General features: G+C 35.0%; 2 protein-coding genes across 3 annotated transcripts; both read right to left on the bottom strand.

Annotated features, from left to right (window-relative positions):
- Positions 1 to 388: 388 nt before the first annotated feature.
- LOC121420385 lies at positions 389 to 7,456 on the bottom strand. The gene is made up of 3 exons (XM_041614993.1): positions 7,152 to 7,456; positions 3,488 to 3,603; positions 389 to 2,484 (listed from the first exon to the last, which is right to left on the bottom strand). The coding sequence occupies exons 1-3, from the start codon at positions 7,366 to 7,368 to the stop codon at positions 2,326 to 2,328; spliced, it is 492 nt and encodes a 163-aa protein (XP_041470927.1). The 5' UTR covers positions 7,369 to 7,456; the 3' UTR covers positions 389 to 2,325.
- An 8,225-nt stretch (positions 7,457 to 15,681) lies between these two features.
- Positions 15,682 to 21,400, bottom strand: LOC121420384. 2 transcript variants are annotated; one of them, XM_041614991.1, is made up of 3 exons: positions 21,235 to 21,400; positions 18,474 to 19,482; positions 15,682 to 17,795 (listed from the first exon to the last, which is right to left on the bottom strand). In XM_041614991.1, exons 1-3 carry the CDS (start codon positions 21,240 to 21,242, stop codon positions 17,526 to 17,528), a joined length of 1,287 nt encoding a protein of 428 aa, XP_041470925.1. In that variant the 5' UTR covers positions 21,243 to 21,400; the 3' UTR covers positions 15,682 to 17,525. The 2 variants fall into 2 exon arrangements, with proteins under 2 accessions (XP_041470925.1, XP_041470924.1); XM_041614990.1 differs by lacking the exon at positions 21,235 to 21,400 and having other exon boundaries at positions 15,690 to 17,795; positions 18,474 to 19,988.
- Between the last annotated feature and the right edge of the window lie 6,344 nt (positions 21,401 to 27,744).

Raw genomic sequence — 27,744 nt, 5'->3', positions numbered from 1 at the left:
TGCTATAGCTACACTTGATACATCGATTGTAAATTAGCAACCAAAATTTGAAACTGAATGCAAATATTTTCGTTAAACATGTCCTTGGATGTAGCAAATTAATCAGACTCTCAAATCGTAGCTTACTGAGACCCCCCCCCCCCGTCTCTCTCTCTCTCCCCCCCCCCCCTCTTTCTCTTTTCCTCTTAAACTTCTTTACTATCTTTCTTTTCTCTGTTGAATTCTTTCTCCCCCCCCCCTCTCCCCTCCCTTTCTCTCTTTCTTTCTCCCCCCGCCCCCCCTCTCTCTCTCTCCCTTGTTATCCCTTCGTGACAAACTATGTAGTGACTGGTGCCAAAATTGTTCATTTGCCGGTTTTCCACAAATGCCAACTTGTAAGTTTTAGACATCATGGTATTTATATTTAAGACATTTATTCGGTTATTCTTTAGTCATTCGATTCAATGATAAGACTGTTACCAAATATACATGATATATCTATCAATCAATTTCTGCACAATATCTACAATATTAACTCTTATTTGAAAAAAAAGCTTTTAGAACATTATATTTTCAACACATCAGGGGGAAATACCATCATTTATCCATTCGTCCAGAGAAAACTTTCATAAATTTACTCCTAAACGAAATACAACATTTTTTGCTATTCCTTTAAAGTAATAATAATATTGCAGACAATATTAGAAATGGAGTCCATTTGAGACTAAAATGTTTCTAATAACCATAGGAGAGGAATGCCTAAATAAACTACTATGTCACAGTATTTGCTTAACCCAGTATTTTTGACGTAACATATTGTTCCTAAATGTGGTTTGTGCTTTTGATTTAATAAAGCAAACTTTTTATAAATCTTTTGATAAAACAAAAGATAAATTTTATATATAGAATCGCACATCAATTTGTTATCTATTATGTCTATAGTATTTATATTATACAGCCTACTGCCCTTACGGTATATGGTGCAGAAACGTAAAGAAAATTGTACAATTCTGGAATCTATATATTTTTCTTCTTTCGCCTGTTTACAAATGTTGGATTTTGGTCAATAAGTTATTTCTTAATATGAGTATATATATATTTGTTTTAGTTATGAAATGGCACTTTTGACAATACTAGTTATTCCTAATATGGCCTGAAATGTAACAACCAAAGTAAATCGTAAACTTAACGAATCGATAATAACATTTCGATCGAGATGTTCACTTGTGAGCATGTAGAGCGTAAAGCAATATATTTAGAGTGTGATCTTTGATATATACGATAAAGAATTTGTCCATGTATACAACAGTATATCAAAATTCTAAAGTAATGAATTCATCTCGCCTATTGCCTGTAATTGAACCATCTCGATGTCAACGTTAATTCAATATATATTCCCTTTGAATACAAGTAGAATTCTTTTTCTTATTTTATTCCTGTATTCTGAATTATGTAAAACAATACAAAAAAATCATTATGAATGTCAATGTATTTTAATTACAGATACACCATGTCTATGGCTCTGGGAAGCGGGGATGCTTGGGGTACTGATGAAGCACCTCAAAGAATTTCCTGGAGATGTTGCGTGTATTGTTCTCCATTCCCTGGGCAGTACCCCTTTCAATTATGGAAGATGTGACAAAATTGATAAATGTAACCCAAATGACCCTCATTTTGTAGATTTTTTTTCAAATTTACGTCAGCATCCCCAGTAAAAATTGTTCCCAGGCCTTGATCATGCTGGGGAGCCTTTGTGTCGAAAGAGCCCACTTTGCCCGCGAGACATCCTTCAAAAACTTACCCTGAACTTATTTCCATGTAGTACAGATATCAATTATCTGATGAACACAACTCCAAATAATATATTAAATATCACTCTTTATCAATAGCAGAACTGTCATGAATAGCCTTAAGATGCAACAGACCTAAACAGAACTGAATTACAAAATAACAATATAGTCTTAATAGGTGAGGAGCATATTGGCTGCAAATTGGTTTTGTATTTGTCTTTTGTAATTGTTTATTTCTTTGTTTGCTTGTTATTATTTTTTCAATTGGCATGAGACGATACTATCAGCTTTAGAAAACCGGTCTCAAATTGACGTGTTTTTTCTCTCTCTATCAATCCATCATGTTCATCGAAGTCCAGTACGCTTGACCTGATATTATCATGACTATTGATGGGACGTGTATATTCTACCATTGTCTCCGTTGATTTCAAATTGCATTGATTAAAGTTAAAGACATTTACTTATTACTAGTCCATCAATGTTGCTCCACACATCTCAACCACTCCCATTCTCCATTGCCATCTCATGTCCAATGTTCATTTTCTTAAGAACCATCTTATCTTGTTTTCTGCTTGGCTTTTTGTGCAGCAATGTCCTGCCTAGCTTTCTGTTTCTGGGCAGCGACGAGTTGGGCCTTCGTCTCGGCTTCCTTTTTAGCTACGGCTTGACGAGCCTGAGTCTGGGCCTCCTCCTCAATCTTGCCAACTCGAATAAACTGATGGAAGTGAAGAAAAGAGTAAATCAAAAGTTCTGAATGAACAGGGACTATACATTATGGACTTATCACGGTACACTTCGAAACACCTTTCATCTGAACTCATTATAAAAGAGTGCACAAATCACCATTGAATATACCCCCCTCCCCAAAAAATAAATTCATGTATTAGGCCATTTTAGCAAAGCAATGTCATCATCTTATTGCAATGAGTTTTTTTCGGGGGGGGGGGGTATTCCGAGCTTTGTATTGTTCACTTGAAATCACAAATAACGAAAAATATAACCAAACCTACACTTTTTCCAACGGTAGGCCCTATCATAAGCTGTTCGAAAACAGAAAATATGTCATGACCTCCTGTTGCAATCAAGAAAAACAAATACATCATGGAAAACTGGGTGAAAATAGGTCCGAAATAGGTTCAACTTCAAAAAAGATGGGGCACTGTATCAACTAAATATCACGCCCCCTACTAGTTTTGTGTGCAAACCATTTACTTGAGGAAAAGTGTTTGAACATGCAAAGTGAAGTCATCGATGGTGGTTTGTGCACAGAAGGTACAATCCTATAGATAATACACTGTTAAAAAAACAAGATATTGCAGAAGAAAAAAAAAACAAATTTTACAGAAAGAAATAACCAAATTGTTATAACAGAAAAGATTTTCTAAAACTTTTCTACAATCTTACAGGACAGGTCTGTTTTTTTTATAGGGGAAACAATTTTATTACCATAAACATGTAAGGTTACATACACCAAATACAAATGTTCTATAATTTTACACAAATGCATGTAATATTACGCAGTAAGATTACAGGTGTTTTCGAGACTCTGCTTCAGAAATTCTCTAACAGTGTAGAAATTTGTATGTGCGGTAGTCTTGAGTCAGGAGCCACTGTCTTGTTGATCAAATTTTGAAACAGGATTTGGGCTTGCAGAACACCCACACGCACATTCTCCCTCGCCGACCCACACACACACCCACACACCATATTTGACTTACATATTGTAATTGACAGTAAAGCATGATTGACACCAGAAAGATTGCCCCAGCCACACCCACTACCACGCTGTATGCGACTAGATCAGCATCAGTCCAGATACCATCGGCGGACGGACCTACAGATGGAGATAAAAATCAATGAAAAGGGGTTGGAGCACATATTCTAGTTTTTTAATATTATTTAAATTGTATAGAATTCGATGACAAAAACGCACATATGATATGAAAAAATATGATAAATTTCAATTTTTAAAAGTGAGGTAGGCCTTTTTTCAGTAACCACGGAAGTGATGATAACGATGAGCTAAGATGAGATAATTCACCGCCTCGTTGCATCTCTCAATATTATGTTCTTGATGGTCTGGATCTTGACGACTTTTCAGAAAGCTTATCATGGATTTCAAAGAAAAGAATAATTCTGAAATTTGAATCGCTTAGAAAAGCTTGTTTGCAAGCAAAGTGGGAAAATATCAGGCCCTTTTCCCTAAAAATGTTGTAAGGATAGAGCCCCCCCCCCCCCCCGACTCCATTCCTAACTGCCATAAATGCAAGTTATCCACAGGGCCATGTGACCTTTTTTCTAATACAGGTGCGTTGGTTTAAATTTGAAAAGCAAAATAAAAGGGGTCGCTACAAAATAGACTTGATTTTGGTCTATAGGAGAAATATGACAAGTTAAAAAAGGGGGGTTTTATAAAAAGAAAGGTAACTTTGGTCCATAGGAAATTTGACAAGCATAAAAAACAGGGCACGAAATGGAGGTGATGTTGGGTAAATTTATGCTATTTAGCATACCTACCAGATTTCCAGGAGGTGCTGCCCGGGGTTATTAATACACGCAACTCCCCCATAGGATTTTGTTTTCTTTTGATGAGTTCATTAAGCAATGGTAATTCAGTTAAGCTCAAATCAATTCATTCATTTACTTTCCTCTTTCAGTCTTTTCATATTTACAAAAAGGGATGTGTGATTACGAACTTTAAACCATACCGCCGCTTACTCAAATTAGATAAATGATAAAAACGCAAGATGTGAGATAACAGATAAGACGTTACGACCTACACACTAACCTTTTATGTCGAGTGTATGTTTGCATGGGAGTTATAAAACGTCGTTAAGACAATCACTATTTAATATCCCTACCAATTATTGTGAAAACGGTCTAGAAAATCGGGTTGATTAATAGTCTGCCACGATGTGGTCTGTGTTTATTGGATATGAAAACGTTTTAGTGTTCAACTTGAATCATAGAAAAGTTATTAATGACAAAATGTTGATCTGAATACTAAAATAAACAAATGTCATCAAAATTGGATGTAAACTAACAAAGTAAGACGCATATCCCTTTTGACATACAAATGGACCGTTGCTTTGAAATGTTCCTATTTTTCTCATTTTAATGTAAAACTATCTGTGATTCCTCTCTGAACAAAATTTTGAGCTGTCATTGTTATGATTCGATAAAGATGTTCGTCAAATTTGGTCAGCCAAAATTGACATATTGTATAATTCAGACCCCCAAAAATAGAAAGTGAGTGATTGGGTGATATCATCGGATCCACCATTTCCATGTCACTGTGTTATATGAACTGTTTTCTGAAAAATACACGAAACTTCAAATGTCATAACTTTTTTTTTTTACATCCGATTAGGGGAAATTTTCGGTGCTGTGTTTGTTTGATTTTTCTCTTTCTATTCACATTGGAGTTGACTCTTTGATGGGTTGACTTAAAAACAGTGGCATGAGATGTGTAGGAAATATTTAAGCACCATGCCCCGAGTTCACTAAACTAAAAATGTCAAATAAGGAGATTTTGAAAACACCCCGATTAAAATATCGGTAATATACTTTAGGTGTTACATAAATCAATGTTCTTTCTAAATTTCTATGTGACCTTCATAAAACACGACACGGAGTAAAGAAGACTTGGTTTAACAAAAATATTGAAAGAATATATAGAATACTAACAATCTCTAAAATATTTGCTGGTTATTTCTATTATTATTATTTTTTTTTTTTGGCTGGATGTACGTGTCTGAGAACATCAATCAACTGGAGTGTATAAGTTGGCAAAGTAACCCCTGTACAATTTGAAAATTAATTATTAGACCACCTTTCTATACGGAGGTCCCGTATGGTATTATTCCCAAACTATTTAGTTATCTTTTGTAAACCTCGTAATTATGATCATTTTCAATGCATGTATATTCTATCATATTTTTAGTATTGTTAAGATATTTCGGAGAATATAAAAAAATAGGGTATTTACACATATTTTTTACACATAATTACGCTTTTTTTATAAATAATTTTTCACACAATAATTTTCCAATAGAAAATGTTTCATATCATTCTGCATAAGTTCTTCGATGAGATCCAGTTGTTACTTAGTATGTAAATTATACAAATCAAAAATATAGTACAAAGCATAAATGAATGTGTGTACAGTATTTAAATTAACATTTTTTTTTTTACGGAAGAGGGCGTAAAACCGACAAAGCTCAGTTATTGTCGGGATACGCCTGTGCGTCACAGAAAGAAAGGAAACCGGACGGGGGTTCCCGTTTATTTATTTTTTTCTTCAAAGGCACATGAATTATGAAATTTATTCAAATCAACATGAAATTCAGTTATTCTCCTTTATTTTGATACCTAAAATAAGACAAACACTTCATACATTACCAAGCAAGGTTGGATTGAAATGTTAATGTCAAAATCGTGACAAGATTAGTTTAATGATACGACAAAAATGTGCATATTTAGCATTGGCATTTTTTTGTTTCATTCTTTGTATACAGATTCACACGCAGTGGCGTATGTATAGCGGGGGGCAAGGGAGGCACGTGCCCCGGGCGCCTCTTTCAGGGGGCGCAAATAAAGAAAAAGCAAGCAAAAAATGAAGAGAAAAGACAAAGGAATAAAGGCGCAGAAAATACCTCTGATGGTGTTTAATGCCCCCGTCCTATGCTATCACTATGCCTAATACAGTTTCCAAACACAATCATTTCGAAAATAAATCTTGCATGTAATTACCCAAGGATGAATATTCGTGTCAACTATTGATTAGTGATATACTTATTCTCTTTAAGAATTCCAACGAAACTCCTTATAAAAGATTCCTTTTTCAAAATTTTCAGGTTTAATTGTCAAAGCTTTTCATCACGCGCTGATTGATAAGGAAGATGCAAATCATATTCCTTATTTTCCAAACAATCATTAAAATTACCTTTAGGTGAGGATGTATAAAAAAAATAATAATTAAAAAAATCAACTTGCGCTTCGCGCTCGCGCATTGCGCCAATGAGATACGTATCTTTTTTATGAATTCCTACAAATATTCCTTTAAAAAAAAACCTTTTCAGGTAAGTATATCAAACTTATCAGCTCACCAGCTGTTTGCATTTAATTTTTTAGTTAGATAAACGCTTTGTAAAATTACTTCTCCCTATACATGTCCCAATTGCAAGTCTCAATATCAAAATTTTCAGCTCGCATTAATTGTTTAGATATGCATCCTACACAAAGTGCTTAGAATATTCATTCTTAAGATCTCAATACAAAATTGTATATGCCTGATGGTTTTTGTTGGTGTTGTTATCACAGCAAACGATAAAAATTAGTAACAAGTACGGCCAATTAATCAAGAAAAAAAAACAGACTTACCAAACCCCGCATTGGCAACTGTGAATATTGTAGCCAAAAACACAGCGATGAGTTGAGAACGAAATATATTCAATGACGCCATTTTAAAGCTTACTTTGTCGCTTTTTAAAATGAAAATTGAGTATTCTGCTTGAAAAGTGCCAGGAAAATTATTTTTGATGAGTCTGTTGATATCGAGCTTTACTTGTAGAATGGTAGAATAACAATAGACACACATGTAGATATTAGGTATTAATCATCCAATTGACAAACACGCAACTGCTAACTCGGATTATGTTTAATTATTCTATCTGCTACTTGATACTGAAGAGAATGAGGCCGTCATATAATCAACAGCTATTAATTATTAACCTCTAATGACTAGGTCACCCAATAAACTTCGGCCCGAAGTGAGTTACGCATATCTATAATTATTATTATTTCAACAAGACTGGCCAATGTGTATTTACCCAAGTATTCAGCATTTTTATGAATTATTGATTTAAACAAATATAAGATACGTATTATTGATTTAAAATATAAGATCTGAGCACTCTACAGAAAAATCTTGGCTTAATTCACATTTATTATTATTACTATTATTACTATATTATTATTATTATTATTATCATCATCATTATTAATATCATCATCATCATCGTCATCATTATCAATCATTATCATGACAAGGCATATCATAATTAAGATTTGGCCCAATTTGGACTGGTGCAAATGAAGTTTCTGTTCGGAATGGAAATCCAGCATATAATATCCATCTTTTGTCAAAAATACGTCCCCCCAAAAAAATTGAAATGAATGAATGAACAAATAAATAAATACATAAATAAATGAATAATGAATAATTAAATTTAAAAAAATGAATAAATAAATAAATAAATTAATGAATAAATGAATGAACGAACAAATGAATGAATGAATAAATAAATAAATAAATAAATAATGAATAATTAAATTTAAAAAAATGAATAAATAAATAAATGAATAAATAAATGAATGAATGAATAAATAAATAAATGAATAAATAAATAATGAATAAATAAATAAATAAATAAATGAATGAATGAATGAATGAATGAATGAATGAATGAATGAATGAATGAATGAATGAATGAATGAAAGAAAGAAAGAATGAATGAATAGATAAATAAATAAATGAATAAATAAATGAATTAATTAATCAATTAAATAAATAAATAAATAAATAACATGCATTATTGTCACATCCCTTGGCTTCACTTTTTTCACCACATTCCCGTTGCTGGGCTCGATAAATCCAATAAGCTCCCATTCTTGGCGTCTGCTCATAAGGGTAATGTAATCTCTGAATTTAATTGCAATTTCAAATATGGAATTCACGGAGAGTGACTGGGTTAAAAGATTAAGTAATGGTAGGTAATTTTACCAGTTTGTTTGTCTGCTGAGCAGTACCGGTAGGCCTACACATGCAGTTGTAAAGTTTTTGTGTCAAAGATTTTTCTGCATAGTTTTTATACATTCGTGCCATTATTTGAACAATTTCGCGAAAGGAAATATCACCATATGTATCCCAGTTAATATACAGAATAACGGTGAGTGCTTTGACTCAGTAAAATACTTTTTGACCATTATTTTGGTAAAAAAATGATCCATAGCTTTTTTTCTACGTGTCCCACGTACTCGCTTTGGTGTTGGTACCGGTACTAGACAGCTGCTCGCAGCCCACTCACACAACATGCGAGGTTAGTAATTAACAACATGCGAGGTTAGTAATACTAACCTCGCACAACGCATGTGATTTCATAGTGGACTTTGACGTTTTCATTCATCACACGAATGTGAGGGAATGAAACACGCCAAAGTCCTTTCAATATTTCTCCACTATGACTCACTCAATTTCATGTCATGGTTTCAAATCGTATCGTTTCAGTCAGTCCGCAGGTCCGCAAAAAGTGCTCTATTTCATCCAACTCGCTCGAGCGATGACCTCGATTTGACCCGTGAGAAGCAATTTGGACATGGTTTTCCAAATCGGTAAAACTCGGTCAAATCTTAACCAATTTGCACAATCTCTTCAATTTTGGAAAGGAAAAAGTTCAAACTACGATCGTATCACCATGATTTTTAAGAAATGAGCATGAAAAAGTATGAAATTCATGAAGAAACTTACCCCCAAAATAGTTTTTATTTTTGTGCCGGGAAAAAGCAGTTTTTAGTATGAAAACCTTTTTGAGCCCAATAATCTCAGTTTGATTCCCGTTAATTATTTATTCAAAAAGCTAATTATATTGATCTGATTGAATATATGTGTTTAATCGGGTCAAGATCACACTTTTTCGGAAGGTTCTCCAGCTTAAAAATTGCCGAAGAGGCCGTGAATAAATACTTCCTTCTGATTGGTCCATTTACGGTCCCATGATGACGTCATTTTTCGGAGCTTCAGATTTCCTACGATTTCTCAAATACTGTGACTGAATATTGATCGAAATCACTTTTGAAATGTTTGAGAATATATGTTCTTTTACCCAAATCCACGAGAGAATGTAAAAAAGTAGGAAACTCTCAGGCATAACGTTACTTAATATCACTGCTTATATCTTTCAGTCCCATATGCTTAATTTGATGTTGGGCTGAGCTGCGAATTCGATTGACTATTCGTTAGACGTGATGATAATGACAATGATGGGAGGGGGTGGGTAACCATTTAGTTACCCATGATTCTGCACTATTATTTTTAAATGGGTATTACTTTTTAGTTCTCCTTTTATGATGATAATTGATATTAATAATAATGATCTTCTAACTCACAATTAAAATGACTTAAAAGTGGGAGCTACATGCAGGGGCCGCGGAAGTGGGGGGGGGGGGGCTTCAGGCCCCCACACTTTTTTTCCAAAACCGTAAAAATGACCATATGATGGTCATGTTTTTCATGGTCACCCCCCCACTTTGAAAACCGTTCCGCGGCCCCTGACATGTAACCGAGGGGAATTTAAGATCGGAAGCGTATCGTGGGCAGAACAGAAAATGTTGAAATTGAAGGGAATATCAAAACTGAAGTATACCAATACTTTCCACATTTTTACCCAGTTGCATTTCATTACAGATGGCTAATTTGTCAGGACAAGATATCAATTACAGGAACTTACGATCAAAATTTTTATAATTTTTTTCAAAGAAATTTCTACAAGTTGAAGCAAGTATGACCAAGACCATTGCAGCTATATCAGTCATTTCTCAAGCCAACAACACGATTATTACCTTTCATCCACGATCAAAATTGATTATGTACAAAGTAAATTTACTCCTTGATATTCCACCAGCAGTTCAACTCCCAAGAGCTACGTTAATTTTCCCCTGAACACTGCCCCCCCCCCCCCCATCTCTCTTGAATGCCATTGAATGATAACACTCATCTGGTACATTCATTTCATGAGTACATCTCCATTCAATCCAAGCTCTTTCTGTCAAATCTTCCCTCCTCTCCTCGCACTTCTCTCTCTTCATTATTTCTTTTTGATGTCTTATAATGTAATTTTCTAATATCTTCTGAAAATGTCAATATAATATGGTTTGGGAGTGAAAAGACTGAAAATAAATCAGATCCACAAAAGTAAGGTTAACAGTGTTCCTTCAAAAATTATAATTTATTCTGAAAAATAAAATAACACAAGTAAGTGATCTCAACTGAGAAACGACAAGATATGATATACATGTACAAAAAAGCAATGAATAAAAAACATTTAAAATCAGCTGATTAGTACTTTATGGCACTGACAAGTTTCACACACAGTTTACAGCAAGGCATGAGGCTCTCGTAACTAATATCCACATCATAACTTATCAGAAAGGTAAATATATGAACATGAGTTGATTGGATAAATTTTACTGTTCGAAATGTGGTTTTGCCTTCCCACTATTATTTAGAGGGAATGTAGAATAAAACAGTACACTATAGCTTTTGTACAAACTGTCAGATATATATGACCACTTTCCTCATAATTTATTTTCAATGTTGTCCATTACATGTATTAATCTTTATCTAAGATCTTTATAAAAATAAATATAAATATCAGTAACCATACACTACAACAAAGCGGATCCACAAAAGTGATGTGATTGTGAAAAAAAAATTAAACTACACAAAAAATAAGAACTAAAACATATTAAACAGCTGCAGTTCACATGTATAAGCAACAATAAAGATCTGAAAATATGAGCTAAAACATAATTTTATGACACAAAAATTCACACACAGTTTCATAGCAAGGAATGTGGCTTTCCTTCACCAAATATGTAAAAACGTTGTGAACACTTTTCACAGAAATGCACACAAATGCATACCGGTGCCCATTATAATTTGTTCCAACGTTTACACTACATTTGAAACATCTTTCCCACTACATTTATAAGTACATCTACTGGAAATGTATTATACTCCTAAGTTAAAAAATTTATTGTTCACACATTCATATGACGTTTAGACATACTGTATAATAGCACTTAATACGTAGATTGTACACAAGTCAACACTATAAAATATTCTTATGAAAAGATCCTGAGGCAAGATGGTTTGTGTGATGGAAGTAACATATTCTCATCATAAAATGGCATGAGCATACTTTTATATTAGAACTGACACAATTCTAGGCAAGACAATATCACTGGAATAAAAACCCGTAAATGGGTAAAGAGGTAGTTACAACACAGAGTAGCAAAAAAAAAAGTAAACCAGAGGTGGCAGGACATATGTATATATGTTTTCTCTTTGGCAAAGTTTTGTACAGTATGTATCTACATTACATATATATATTGCCATGTACATTAACTGCATAAAAGTGAAGAATACTTTCTCAAAATGACCTTTACAAAGCTCACGCCATTCTAGCAATGTATGAGAAACAAGAAATCTCTAATAAATACCAAGGTATTGAGAGGCAAAGCATTATTCATGATAAAATTACATTTAAGTAAATGGATCATCAGCCAATCTCATCTAATCATCCTGTAACAGCTTTCTTAGAAACAGTTTCAAAGGGATAATTAAAAAAGGTAACAGAAGAGAGCATAAAGACATAAAAAATGACAAACTATTAACACGATAATTATATTAAAGCAATTCATCTTCGGAGTATGATAAGAGGTCAGTTGTTTCATTGTCATCGCATTCAAGATCCTCTGGATCTAATGAATGAGTAACTTCATCCAACTCTAAGTCACCCTCATCACTCTCCTCATCAGAAGACGAACTTATTGAGCTGTCACTTTGAGAAGTCACATCTTCAGATAATATCGGTACATTGTTACAGTTTCTGCACCTACATCCTGGGCCACACAATTGGTTATTCTTTTTGCATTTACATTGACGAGTCATACATTTATTCTTTGAACATCCACAGCCTCGGGTTAAGTACAACAAATTGTTTCGTACTTTTTGCAAATTTTCATCAGTGTCCCAGACGATTTCTACAATTTGCTTTTCATCTTTATGAGTAACAGAATAACCATAGTCCTTAATATCTGGATAATTAAAAATTGGAATAGTACAGTGTCCCCATACATAGCTGACCCAACATGACCTTAACCAATGAAAGCGTAGTGCAGAGTCAGAAGGCATTAGCTGATCTTCATAAGAACCTGTCCATGATGCTTTCCTAACAATGTCAAGGGCTTTACAATGCTGTTCTAAAGGTGTTGGTGCATTTACACTATTAAAAAGCTCAAATGGCGATTCATAGTTGTGTAGAGAAGCTCTATTAGCCTTAAAATATACACACAAGACTAGTCTATAGAATGAAAGTAGGCCATCGTCAATATTGCTCTGAGCATTACTACAGGCAAGATTCCCAACTGTATTTGCTGTGGTTTCTCCACAAATAAATGTAGAATATTGCATAAATGCTTTGAAAAAGGCAACTTTGCCCAAACGAGCAAAAAAGGATACAAAGTCACAGCCTGTACAGATGTATAACATCTGCAAACAACTTCCCAAATTTGTATCTTTATCCACCAATGGAGACAAGTCAGCATCTGATGAAATGGCATCCTGCAAAGCATTCAAATGTAAGTATTTTTCTTCACCCACTTTAGCTCTATACTGGATACATATTTGTTTGCCATCAAACTTTAAAGGAAGCCCTATCAAACCTACATCTCTGTCAATTGAATAGATGAGGACGTTTTCACAAGTAGTGTCAAACACATGCAGCCAGATCTGTGTATCAGACTCTTCGTGGTTGTGTTTAAAGTGCTGCTCAACACCAGAAGATGTTACTTTGGCTCCTGACCAATCTGATGATGTATCAAGACCCACGTGAAACCCACCAGAGGTGACAAAAACATGGCCTTCTTTTAAATGGGGCTTTACCATCTCTATGAATTTTCTTGACAGATACCTGATTAGTGTGTGTTTATTTTTTCGACATTTCAAAAACTTTGACCACTTAGATGGGAGCGGAGTGTTGTCTTCTATATGTTCATAAATGCTATCAACATCCTCTTCTACATCATCACGTCTTGATCGCTCTATTTCTTTCGGAGATAAGCCTTGTGTGCTGACCTGATCAAATAGTATTCGTACCTCTTTAAAGCCTTTCTTGAAATATGACAATATCCATCTTGAAACAATAAATGAAATATATTCTCCAAAAACCTTGGAATGAGGAAGGGGAGCTGAATATATGATATTCATTCCCTCTCCTATAAAACAAGAATTAGATATTTCAAAAGATGGTGCATTGTTTAGGATTTGAAACTTCTCCATGTAACGCTTATCAAATAAATCATAAATGACATATTTACTACCCTTGTAAGGCAAATTATCTTGGCCACACAAAGCCCGGGGCTTTTCTATAAACTGGCATAAAGCCCCAACTGGCTGGTTATTTTCAGCAGAATAAGCAATTGTTCTCTTGTAACACAGGGTAATCATTTTTTTTTCTTTCTCCAGGCTTGTTATTTTTTTACGTGAAACTTTTGGCTTGGCAAAGGTTTTCAAGGTGTGTTTATGAAGAGTAGGTTTTGCAATACTGTTATCCTTCAGTACATGTGATTTGCAGAAGAAAGTGTAAGCTTCACTGCCTATTTTCCGATATGAGAGAAGGTCATTTTGCTGGACGCTTGATGCGGTTGCACCAGTAAAAGCATGATGTAAAAATGCATTTTGATCTGGTAAAAACATGTCACTTTCTCCTACTTTTTTGTAATAACACAATACATTTGAAAACTCTGACTTGATCACTGATAAAGATAAATCCCTATGAATAGGGGTTAAAACCTCAGAAAAGGGCAACTGTGCATCGAAGTTTTTAATTAACTTAGCTTGATACTGAATAGTACTTGCAACTCTCTGCATATTCTTTGGCAAACCTCTACTTAAAGCTATCTTACATTCCTTATTAATGAGCATCTCGTGCGCCTCATCAAGAGCCACAGAAGAAAACTCAACTCCTTTTATGCTGCTTACAAATGCTCCTTTTCTAAAATGGTCCAATATATATTCCGGTAAAGCTTGCATGAGAGCCAAATGATGCGGAATCATTTTCGAGTAATTAACTCGGTCAAAAGCATGAAAAAGGGGCATCATTTGCTTAATAGCACCATTCCTAAGGTCCCAGTTTCCTGAGCGAATAGCTATGAATAACTGCACATACGCCATACAGTCTTCATGTAAAAATCTATTCCAGAATTTAAATGTCTCAAATTTATTTGACATTTCCGAGCAATAATCAGAAAATTCTTGTTTTAACGACAGAAACATAGGAGATTTAGAAAGTTCTTCTTGGGCATCTCTAAAAGCGGAACTATCAAGAGCACCATCCTCTAACTTCAATAACTTTACAACATCTTCAATTTGTTGGATAAAAGTACTATTTGTGTATGTACATTCCTTACCACTTCTATGATCTAAAAAACATTTGAATTGGAAGTGGAGGACGGCTTCATGAGCTTGAAATAGGAAACGATGGGTTCTCTTAAAATTTGAACAGTTTGAGAGATTTTGAAGAGTCAAACTTTTATGTGTTCCTTTGGCAATTTCTTTAAGACCAGCATCCCAAAATATCTTCATTATGATCTCTTGATAATTTTTCAGAAGATGCCAATCCCCAATATATGGTATAAACCAATCAAATGCTTCCCCATACTCCCTCTTTATTTCTAGCAACATTTTAAAGGTAGCACCATCACCAGCTACAACAAGATGATTGATTTTTTCTGACACCTTAAACAGGTCATAAAGAAGCTGCAAGCAATATTTCAATGTGTTTGGGTGATCTGCTTTTTGGTCAAGAATGTACAGGTATGAAAATTGAGATTTTTCAACGCTTTGTTTTTGACTCTCAAGTAGTAACTTAGATTTAAAGCTTGGCATAACAATATCATCATCTGCATCTATAGTTGTGAATCGCTCTGCAATATGTAAAAGCATATTATCAGAGATTGCATTTAATGCATCTTTCTCGCATGGAGATACAGAAAATGTTTCCCAAGATATATTGGACCTAATATAAGTTTTGAATTTAGGGGGTTGGAAATAATCTTTATTTTTTAGTACTGGAGGTTCATTCAATCTGATTTTCTTTCTTACTGAAGGCTTCCTCTTTGTATCATCTTTTACTTGAGAAACTGAGGGTAAATTGCATGTAGTGCTAGTTTGGGAAATAACTTCATAAGAAGGGTCTAACAATTCAGTATTTGGTTTGGGTTGTTGTCCCATTATAGACGTACCATGCCAGCTACGTGGTTGATCAGGAGTAACTGCTGCATAGGATGCTAACACGTCAATATTATCTATGGTCACATGAGTAATTGACCTTTCATTCAGAAAAGACAAAACACCATCAGAATCCCTTGCATCCTCCACTGTCTGTATAAAACGTTCCAATGTACTTTCCGAACACGACAATCCAACATGATTCAATATTTTCAACAACTTAGATGAATGAGAAAACCTCTTTATCAAATTTGCCATGATTACGTGAAAAGGATAGGTGGAAAAATCAGTAAGGGCAAATTGAAGAATAAATACAGCCACAATACGTCTAACTTTTCTCTGTTTCCCAAATGAAGTTTTTTCATTTGGGAAACTAATGATATCTTTTGTGAAACATATGGATGATTTTTTCACAAATTTCAGCTCTTCTAGATTTGCTGTAAGGAGTGAAATGAGGTTCCATATACTAGGGTCAAAACTGGCTAAAGCTTTATCAAAATCAAATTGATCTAATGAAAGGGGATTTTGGATGTACATTTGTCTAATATTTTTTGTTTGCCTCACTAATCTTTCATTGCCATCAAGAGCTATTTTCTTATAAGCAGTTTCTAAATCTCCAACTTCCTCCCTCTGTTCTGGGCACTTTTGGTTAAGCTCATTTTCTTCATTCAGTAATTCTCTCTTAAGGGTTCTAACTTTGGCGCTTGTAGAATGAAGGGCATTTAGTAACTGATCTATTGACGCATCAGTAATATATAAAAATAGACCATGTTTCCGTAATAGTCGGTGTTTTGATAAAATATTTTGAAATGTTTCTTGTATCTTTCCAAGGAACCATGGAACAGTCCTATGACAATCGTCATAGATCCAGGGAGTTTGACAATTGACTGACAAAGTTTGTATGAATGTGTCATATGCATCTAAAAGTAAAAATCCATGATTTTCAATGCACCATGAATACAGTATCTTGAAAGTCTGGTTGCATGTAACTGAAAGAATTGATTCTGGAGTGTCACATAAAACAAGTTCTTTATCTAAATTATATTTAATATCCCTTAATGTCAAAGTGCCTAACTCTTGATAATTTCTTGTTGAGAGATTATAACACTGTTTACAGATAATGCTATCATCATCGATATTAAGCTCATCATTAATTTCTTGTAATCTGTTTAAGTCTACCTCCTGGTTATTACATAAAGCATAACGTTTAACGGTTGGACGCAAGGTGACAGAACATACACAACAATACCTAAGGCCAGAAAAATTAGTAATATGAGAACGATGTTTTCTACAAAGTGGGATTTCATGCGGGAGAGTGCTGTAATTAAGGGAAAATGCATCATTGAATTCTTCAACAGCTATTCTTGAGTCAAGCTCAGAACTATTTTGACATAAAAAATCATGTGACAAGAAACATGGGGGCCTTTCTTTCTTCCTAGATTTCTTTGGTGTGTACTCTGGATCATCAGCTTTTTTTGAATACTTCACTCTACATGCATTGCAAATGCATTGGTCATTTTCAATTTGGGGAAGTTTCTCCCTAATGATATCTACTAATTTGTCAGAACGTGCAGAAGCTAAATGAAAGCACTTTGTAACTATTGATCGATTACAAATTGCACAGGGGTCCCTTTTCTTCTTCTTACATTTGAAGACAGGTTTCTCCCCATCAGAAATCCTTTTCCTCACCCCAGCTGCTGAATCAAAACACAGACTAATATGATTACAAACCGAGCTTGCAGGTGGAGAATTTCAGAGTCTAGTTGCATATTTGAAGAAAGGACTGGACCGTCTGGGTCATCAGAGCAGCTAATGAACTGCAAGAAAGGTGTGTGGACATGGGCAGTAGAGCTGACATGTGGTGATTGATGAGCTGTAAGTTTCTCTGAAGTCGATGGAGGGGTGACTGAAAAGAGTGAGTCTGTTGAACACACAACGTTCCACGGATTTGTTCTCTGTACCGATGAAAGAAGATAGGGGGAGTAAATCTACAGAGTATGCGTGTGCATGCAATTAGTCCATGTATAGCGAATGCCTCACAGGAATTCCATGTCATTCTGATTGCCTACATTTCTTCAAATTTAAGTTACGGTAGGTCAATTGGAACAGGAATCTAAGTGTCTATAATTTTTAACTAGATACATGCATGTATAACGTTTCTCATCATCTCATGATTACGCATGTAGAGTTTTAGTGAGTTTAATGTCAAGCTCATACATGTATAATCTTGTAGGTATGAGCAAACCAGTCAAATTTACTAGTAAGAAATTCTAATTAAATGACCCCATTAGCATAATATGACTACAGCGATGATACATGTTCGTGTATCACACTGATCTACTTGTAGATATAAATTAAACTCTTTGTAAAAAAAAAAAAATTCCAAGCCTAAAAGTGCTGCAAATCACAATAAAGATTACAATAAGAGAATGCTGACTGATGCCAAGTTGAGTGTAATATCATTTGACAAAATTTTCTCATAAGTCATAATCCTCGAACTTGTTAAACTCGAGCATACATGATGAACACAGATAAAAGTGACTGATTATTGTTGGTACATGTTTATAGTGGACTCATTACAGATAAAGTATCTTCTTCACAATTCATAACAGCTTAATAAATAAAAAAAATACCTTCTTTCTCTTCTTCCTTTTCTTGGTGGCTCTGTCTCGCCTACGCTTTGCCTTCCCTTTTTTCTTACGTCCCACATAGCGGCTGGTAGGTTGAGGTAGCTTTACACTCGGCACTGAGCTAAACCCTTGTGTTTCCTTGTGCTTAGCAACATGTTCATATGGGATGAGCATGTTACATCTCATTTCTGGGATATGCCGGTCTGGTGGCAACACTGGTGGCGTAGGTGGTCTAGCCCTTCTCCTGGGGATGACATTCTCATCCCAGTCGACACTCCATTTTTTTTTATTACAGCAATGCGTCTTCTTTTTCAATCTTTCCTGTAACTTCCATTCTTGATGTTGTTTTTTCTCCTCGCCTTTATAATTGTTTAACTCTTTCTGCTCTTCACCGTCACTTTTCCTTCTCTTTCTCTTGGGTGTATACAAACGTTTTAGTTCCTTCGGAATACAGGAAGTAGGTTGACATGGAAATATAACTTTCCTAACCTTCTTCACGAAAGCTTCAGCTAATAATGTTTTTCCTCTCGATGTAAGATGTAAACCGTCCCATCTATGACATCTGTCATCAATTGAGAAGCAGTCTGGTGATTCAATGAACTCACATAATTGTGTACGAGCCGTGAAATTGTTCAGTTTCAAATTAAAAAAAACACTGGCTTCATATAAGTCCTGCCTGTCCCACCGAGGAGCAATCCCACTAAAGATGATTGTTGCACATGGATACAATTCTCGAACAGTAGAATACAAATGTTTATACTTCTTTTCGATCCAATCCCAGACATCAAAGTTCAAATTGTTCGTTCCTACATGAAGGATGACGATCTCAACATCTGCTACACATTTACATATACCAGTATTTACATTGTTTTTTATGAACTGAGTCAGTCTCTCAACAGTTGCACCAGGTTGACAGTATACAGAAAAGTTAATGTCATCAATATCCAACTTTATATCGCGCAACAGTGAATCACCATACACATGAACGTTGGGGCGGGCTGGGTGGGATGACCTAGACAAAAAAAAGATAAATTTAAACATTAACATTATAACCAAAGGCAAGAATAAATTGTGCATGGAAGTAAGCTAACTCTGGGAGCTCTGGAACAAAGTGGATTCTAGACAATTAAAAAAAAAACCAATTTGTCTCATTGGTAGAGTTGAAAGCCTTTTCTCATTTTCTCTTTACAAGAAAATGTATTTTATGTATCTTCAATCGTACCTAGTTTTTGCATAGACCGAGATCTGTATGACACTTGAAAATGGTATCGTAATTACCAAATGTGTGCTTTCTGTTGGAATAGATTCCAGAGTCTTATTGGAAAATTAACAAAATCACTGATCAGCTATTTCTTCCAATTTGGTTTATTTTGAGAAAATAACAAAGACTTTGAAAATGTGTTTTTAGGGAGACCTTAATTAAATTTAAATCAACTTTCTATTCATTTCAAATGATTTTTGCGAAATTTTCATAAACTTTTTTCAAAGTTATGCGCGAACTTTGAGACCATGAACTCTATCTGATATTCTGAGTGACAAAGGTGGGATTTTTAAGGGGGGGGGGAAATATAAAATTCATGCAACATCACAATTTTTAAAACAATCGAAACCAACATTCTTAATTTACACCAAGTTTCGTTTCTTTTCCATGCTTCTATCAGTCTCAAAATTGGTGATTTAGAGCCAACATGAATTTCCTCACACATATGAATAATTTGCTGCCGTATCGCATGCCATTTGCGTGAGGTACGGGTCTGGTCCGAGCTCGGACCCTAGGCCTATCGTAGCGCATGCAATGTTTTAAAATCAGCAGCAGATTACGTGTGAGGAACTTCATGTTGGCTTTAAATCACCAATTTTTTTTTACTGAAAGAAACTTGGTGTAAAGTAAGAATATTATTAGTTTTAATTTTTTTTTTTAAAAAAAAACATGATATTGCATGATTTTTTGGCCTACCCCCCCCCCCCATAAAATCCCACCTTTGTCATTCTGAATATATCAGATTCAGATAGAATTCACGGTCTCGAAATTCGGGTAGGTGGGGTGTAGTGTAGCCGTAGTGAAGTTCATTGTGATTGTCATTGATTTGAACTGTTTTGTTCGTGCCTACATGTTAATGTAGGCCTTGATGGAGTGCCCTGCCTTGGCTGAATACAAGCCAAGCCCTACTAAAATGACAGGTCAAAGTCCTAAAAAAAACTTCTTGTAACAATTCTAAAAAGCTACAAAAAATTAGTAGGCTATGGGTTAAACTTGCTCAATTCAAGAGTCGATAAAAATCATTGAGTAATTACCTCAATCAAATAATGTCATTCGCAGCGACATAATTTTTATGACAGACACAAAAAGAAGTGCATGGGACTGCATTCATTACTTCTGGCGAATCGGAAAGGCCTCGCAAAACACTCAACAAAAGGCAGTATATTCGCAAAATCGCGCGGTCACGTGACCGACGATCCGTAGTCAAGGCATGAAAATCACAGAAAATTGTCAAATTTCAAATTGATATTACTCAAAACTTTTTTTTTTGAGCCCGTACAAATTTGGTATCTTCGGAAAGGGCAACTTCTACTCTTTCAGCTGAACGCAATCCTTTTTTTGCTAACCCTTTAATCGGGTCAAGATCACACTTGTCCCAAAGCCATTCAAAAGCAAATATAAAATGAATGCTGCTCTTTCAAGACAGATTTCCTATCTTTCACAGGACGAAAAAATGACAGAAATACATCACAATATAGCTAAATAAATACTAAATCAACTCACCCCACCATGTTGACAATTCACCAACTGCATCGCACGTTGTGATAATTTAATCTGCGTCACTGAAAATCTCGTGATATACGAGAACGTACGAGACATCAAATTCGGTCGCGAGACGATTTGGATGAATTCGACGATATTGCTCATTTGCATACGGACCTGCGGACTGACTGGTGTGTGAAGAAGGATTCATATGCACCTGGTGCACGCGAATCTTTCACACCCTTTTTACGAAAATAACTATGACTTTACATCATAGCTAAGAATTCTACTTGTTCTATAACACTTGCCGAACCATATGGATCGTTCGTTGAATTCTCTTAGCTGTTTTTTTTAATAAAATAAGAGCATTTTTCGTGATCTTCACGTAGATAACTTCTACTCAGCATGGATATCAATTTTTGCCTAAAGAGGGCGCGCGATATTATTCACCAAGCCGGTAGGCACTTAAGAACCAAGTTTGAAAGGATACTCGTAAAATTATGTCACTCTCGCCAATGAATATTCATTAGATCGTGGTCGTGCGTGTTCAGTACACACTGAGTGCATGCATGCAGAGAGTTTGTATTGAACACGCACGACCACGATCTAATGAATATTCATCGCGACAGTGACGTAATTTTACGAGTGTCCTTTCAAACTTGGTTCTTAAGTGCCTACCGTACCTTTGTTTACGGTCTTGCAAGCTAGCTGCATTCTAGGCGATCAGCATTATTTTCTTGCTAATTCAATCCACTTTCATCATCATCTTGTCAAAAGATGGCGTACTTTACCAATAAGAATATACATGAGATGCAACCTGTTGATTTTTGGTACAATTTCCTATTATGCGCTGACGACTTGAATTGAGAATGTTCGATACGAAAAACTGCTTTTCGCTTGTTGTTTGCGTACTTTCCACCGCAGTATTAAGGTAGGACGTGCAATTAGTAGGACGTGCAACTCACTATCTCCGAAAATATCAGAAAATTTCTATAAATTACCAATATCGCGCTGTTATAGACTAAATTGTGCATTTGGAACATCCTTCCTATGGTCAAGTGACAGGGTAAGCGAGCATTTGTGGGCTTTTTTGAGCACTTCACACTTACTTTATGTCGTAGGTCGCACCTATATACGTACCGTACTAACATTCAAATTTCCCGCCCTTTTACCAAAGGCCAATCATGGCGACTGGGCCGGCGGCATCCGAGCCGGACCATACAATAACGAGTACGGATGAAGAAATCTGGATGATACAAAGACCACGTCGAAAAAAAAGCACTTCTTACCAACCAGAAAAAAGAAAAAGAGAAAAGAGTGATGATATTACAATTGAAAATATCAATCAAAACGCATCATCAGACTCTGACTCGAATACATCATATCGTACTCCAGGTTTTACTTCTACCAAAAGATTGTCTGATTTCAAGCTATTTATAGCACCTATAGATAGACAGAAGAAATTGAATTTAAGGAATATTGATCCCTTAAAAGTAAAAAAAGCGATCAGAGATGTGACTTCACAACCAGTAGAGTTTATTAAACCCATTAGCACTGGGTTGCTGGTAAAATGTATCAACCTAAAGCAAATGAAATCCATCTCACAGATTCAAAACATAGGCAATATACCAGTAAAGGTCACGGAAAGTAGGTCGGGAACTAAAGGAGTGATATATGGTGTCCCAACTGAAACATCAGAAGAGGATATTCTTGAAGAATTGAGAGACCAGAAAGTGACAGCAGTAAAAAGAATAGTAAAGAAAGACCAAAGAAACAAAAATGACAAAGAAAGAGAAGGTGCTGATAATAATCAGCCTATTTTTATTCCTATGAGGAGTGTGATTCTTACTTTCAGTCTGGCAGATCTCCCTCATAATGTCAATCTAGGCTACCAGATGTTTACAGTAAAACCATATATCCCTCCTGTATCCAGATGTTTTAAGTGTCAAAGGTATGGTCACACTGCTGACATATGCAGATCTCAGATTAGGTGTGTTAGATGTGGAGATCATCATAATTTTGATCAGTGCCAGAAGAAATTGACACCAATATGTGCCAATTGTGGAGGTGAACACTCCGCTGCATTCAAAGGATGCCAGCAGGCCAAAAAAGCAAAAGAAGTTCAAGAAATAAAGATAATAAGAAAGCTAACATATGCTGAAGCATCCCAGGTCTGGAAAACACAAAGTGAACAAAAAGTCACACAGACAGTCACTGATGATGCTAAGGAATTTTCCCAATCAGTACCTAAGGTAAGAGTAAAAACCTATGTAACAGATAACCAGAGTAAAGTTACAAATCCACAGGTAGCAACGGTTCCAAGCGAACTACCTATGGAGACTAACTTTCCTGTCAACACCCAACAAAGGGATACACCACTGTCTGAAGTTAAAGATCAGGCTACCAGGTCAGCCGGTACATCGGCAAAGAATACCACACCTAATTTCATAAGTCTAGCCAGTGATGAGCAAATTGTTGTTTTTATATGTCAATTAATTATGTCATTAACTGAAGGGAGAGAAGAAGAAGAAATAAATGCTTTAATTTTAACTGCTGCAAGAAGATTGCGGCAACAAAAAAAGGAAATCATAACTCAACAACGCAGGAACTAACGCTTTCTTTGCCCTACTTTCCATCCTTCAATGGAATTCTCAGGGCTTATTAGGGCATGGACAAGAGCTACTTAATCATTTAAAAACAAATAAAGAATATGATTTAATTTGTGTTCAAGAAACGTGGTTTTATGATAATAGTTCACTTTGTATTCCAAATTATACATGCCTTCCAAGAAATAGGGAAGGTCAGCGAAGAGGGGGTTGTGCAATATATATCCACGATAGGATTAAGTACGAAGATCCAATCAATGATCCAAGTCTAGAATTACAACAAGTTAACATATATGTCACCAATAAAATAATATCTATTATCAACTTTTATAATCCATGCAAAAGATTAAACGAATCAATTCTAAACATATTGTTGAAGAATGTTAATGAAACAGATAACCTAATAATCTTAGGTGATTTCAACGCCCATAGTACCCTCTGGGGCAGTGACAAAACCGACAGAAATGGACAAGCCATTGAGCAATTTATATATGAGAATAACTTCATAGTATTGAATGATAAAACAGGAACTAGACTTGATCCTTGTACTGGAAAACTTTCGTGCTTAGATCTGAGTATTTCCTCCCCATCACTGGCCGGTAAGGCGATATGGAAGGTTATGGAAGATTCTTTTGGGAGTGATCATTTTCCAATTATTATTCAAATAACACTTGGAAAGAAAGGAAAAAATCATGTAAATCTAAGTAATCAGGCCAAAGATAACATGTCTCATGAACATATCTCTTTTAAGAATGTTAACTGGCCTATATTTGCATACAAATGTGAAAATATTATAAAAAATGAAATAATTAATTCTGAAGATGATATTCAGAACATTTTTCATACATTTATGGAACGCTTGAAAGAATGTATTCATGAAGCAATTCCAAAAAAAAGAAAGACAGGAAAAAATCCTGTCCCATGGTGGAACAAGGAATGTACTGAAAAGATTAAAGAAAGAAATAGAATAAGAAACCATCTAGCAAGAAAAATTACACTTGATAGAATTAACGAATACAAAAAAAAGAAGGCAGAAGCCCAACGAGTTCTCCGGAAAGCGGAAAGAGAATACTGGCAAGCTTTTTGCAGAAGACTAGACAGATTCATGCCAGAGACAAAGATATGGTCATGTATAAAACGTTTAAATGGCGTACCTGTCAAAAAATCACAAAATATGCCTATTTTGATTGAGAAAGGTAAAGCCATTACGTCCTTACCAGAGAGAGTAGAGATTTTTGGAACTTTTTTCCAATCCTTAGGACACAAAAAACAAGATATCAATAAAACATTAACAAAGGAAGTACAAAACTCTTTCTACCAAAATGAACATGTCATTAATGAACCTTTCTCGATGAATGAATTTGAGAAAGCAGTTAAATCTACTAAATTTGCTGCTCCAGGAAAAGATAATATTCCATACATTGTATACGAAAATATGCCAAAAAACACAAAAGAAATAATGTTGAACATTATTAATAGAATATGGGAATCCGGGGATATCCCGAGTTCTCTAAAACACTCAATTTTAGTGCCAATCTTGAAATCTGGTAAGGACTCAAAAAACGTTATCTCTTACAGACCAATATCACTTACATCTTGTTTTGTCAAAGTTATAGAGCGTATGATAAAAAATAGATTGCAGTGGTACATAGATAAAAATAACTTATTGCCTAATTTCATCAGCGGTTTTAGAAAAGGTCGTAGTACAACTGACAATATTGTTTTATTAGAAAATGACATTCAAAAATCTATCAATTGCAGTGAGCACACTCTTGCAGTATTTTTGGATGTCGAAAAGGCTTATGACAGTCTTTGGATTGATGGATTACTGTACAAACTAGCTCAATGTGGTATAGGAGGAAATATGTTACATTTTTTAGAAAATTATTTAACAGAACGTACCTTTCAGGTAAGAGTTACAAATACTGAATCCAGAACATTCCAAATCCATAACGGACTCCCCCAGGGGAGTGTTCTGAGCCCCCTTTTATATAATGTCATGATGAGAGATATTCCAATTGATCCTGAAGTGACAATATCCATATATGCTGATGATTGTGCAATATGGTTTTCTGGAAAAAATGTAGAGAATATTAGATTAAGGATACAAACTTATCTAGATATATTATGTACCTGGTTTAAAGACTGGGGATTCAATTTTTCTATTGAGAAGACTGTTCCGGTATTTTTCACTAAGCTTACAAACGTTACACCTCCAACAGTCAAGTTTGAAGGGAGTATACTCACTTATAAAAATAATCACCGTTTCCTAGGAATGATATTTGATAGCAAATTGTCTTGGCTTCCCCATATAGAGAACGTAGTTTCAAGAAGTAAAAGGAAACTAAATATATTGCGAAGTTTAACAGGAACTAAATGGGGAAGTTCATCTAAGTCCTTACTCATGGTTTACAGGGCAATTATTAGATCAATTTTTGATTATGGTTGTCAAGCTTATGATAGTGCTCCAGTAACTACAAAAAAGTTGTTAGACTCGGTGCAATATCAAGCACTCAGAATATGTGCTGGCGGGCTGCCGTTGACATCGCTAGTTTCACTGCAGGTGGAAATGGGAGAACCTCCTTTAGATTTAAGAAGGCAAATATTATCAAGCAAGTACAGACAAAATATAGAAAGACATAGTAATCACCCATTAATAACACGTATCAAACCATGTTGGCAGTTCAATTATCTTAAAGGTAAGAACGTTAGTAAACCGTTTGGTTATAGGCTTCAATCCAAGATAGGAAAAGAAATTAGTATTGAAAATATTATTTCTCCAGCCTTTCCCCCTTGGTTATTTTGTCCACCAGTTATATCTACTGAATTAAGTTCACAAATTAAGAAATCGGACCATCCAATACAATTGCAACAACTGAGTTTGGAACTGATACATACAAAATGGTCACACCAACTCCATATATACACTGATGGATCCAAAGCTCCTGAAAAGGGAATTAGTTCAGCCGCTTTCTATGTACCTTATTTTTCTTTTCACCAAGGCAAAAGGTTATCTAATTTCACCTCCTCCTACAGGGCGGAATTGATTGCGATTATTCTTGCACTGGAATGGATAGAATATTTAGATATATATACAGGTGTTGTTATTTTCAGTGATTCATTAAGTGCACTTTTATCTTTACAGAATCGGAAAGACGATCCTATTATCACAGAAATTCTGACTATTACTACAAGACTCAAATATAAAGGTTTAGATATATACCTAGAGTGGATCCCTGGTCACTGTGGAATAAAAGGAAATGAAATAGCAGACTCCTGCGCAAAAAAAGCTTTATCAAACAAAATAGAAATTCATAATCAAATAACATTATCAGAGATTATGCAACTTATTTCAAAAAGTTGTAAGATAGTTTGGCAAGAAAGATGGAATAAAACTAACTCAGCACTGAAAGAGTTGCAACCATCAGTGTTACCCACATATAAATGTAATCTAGGGAGACAGGAAACTGTGCTCCATCGTCTCCGTTTTGGAGTCGCTGGTCTTAACCAAGATCTACATAGATTAGGGATCCATCAAACAGGGTTTTGTGATACATGTCGTGAGGTAGAAACTGTCAGACATTATCTTTTACATTGTCCAAAATATATAATTGAAAGATCAATGCTCCTTGTAGATTTGAATGAATCACAGCCTGGACAAATAATGGAGTATTTAAAAAAAGATGATCCAGGGATACAGAAAGCACTTTTACGTTTCGTTTCAAGAACGAAACGTTTCAGTAAGGAGTGATGTACTATTTTTTATATTGTATTGTTTATTAAGAAATATGAAAGGATATGATTGTACAAGTCTAATGTGAAAAGAAAAAAATATATATATGCATAATAATGTATGATATAATATGTACAATATGTTCTGCACATACTTACAAAGCCCACAAGTGTTTCCGCCTTGTTGATGTTG

Source organism: Lytechinus variegatus, chromosome 8, assembly GCF_018143015.1.
Source record: "Lytechinus variegatus isolate NC3 chromosome 8, Lvar_3.0, whole genome shotgun sequence".
Classification (NCBI taxonomy): domain Eukaryota; kingdom Metazoa; phylum Echinodermata; class Echinoidea; order Temnopleuroida; family Toxopneustidae; genus Lytechinus; species Lytechinus variegatus.
This window is presented reverse-complemented; position numbering and strand designations above follow the sequence as displayed.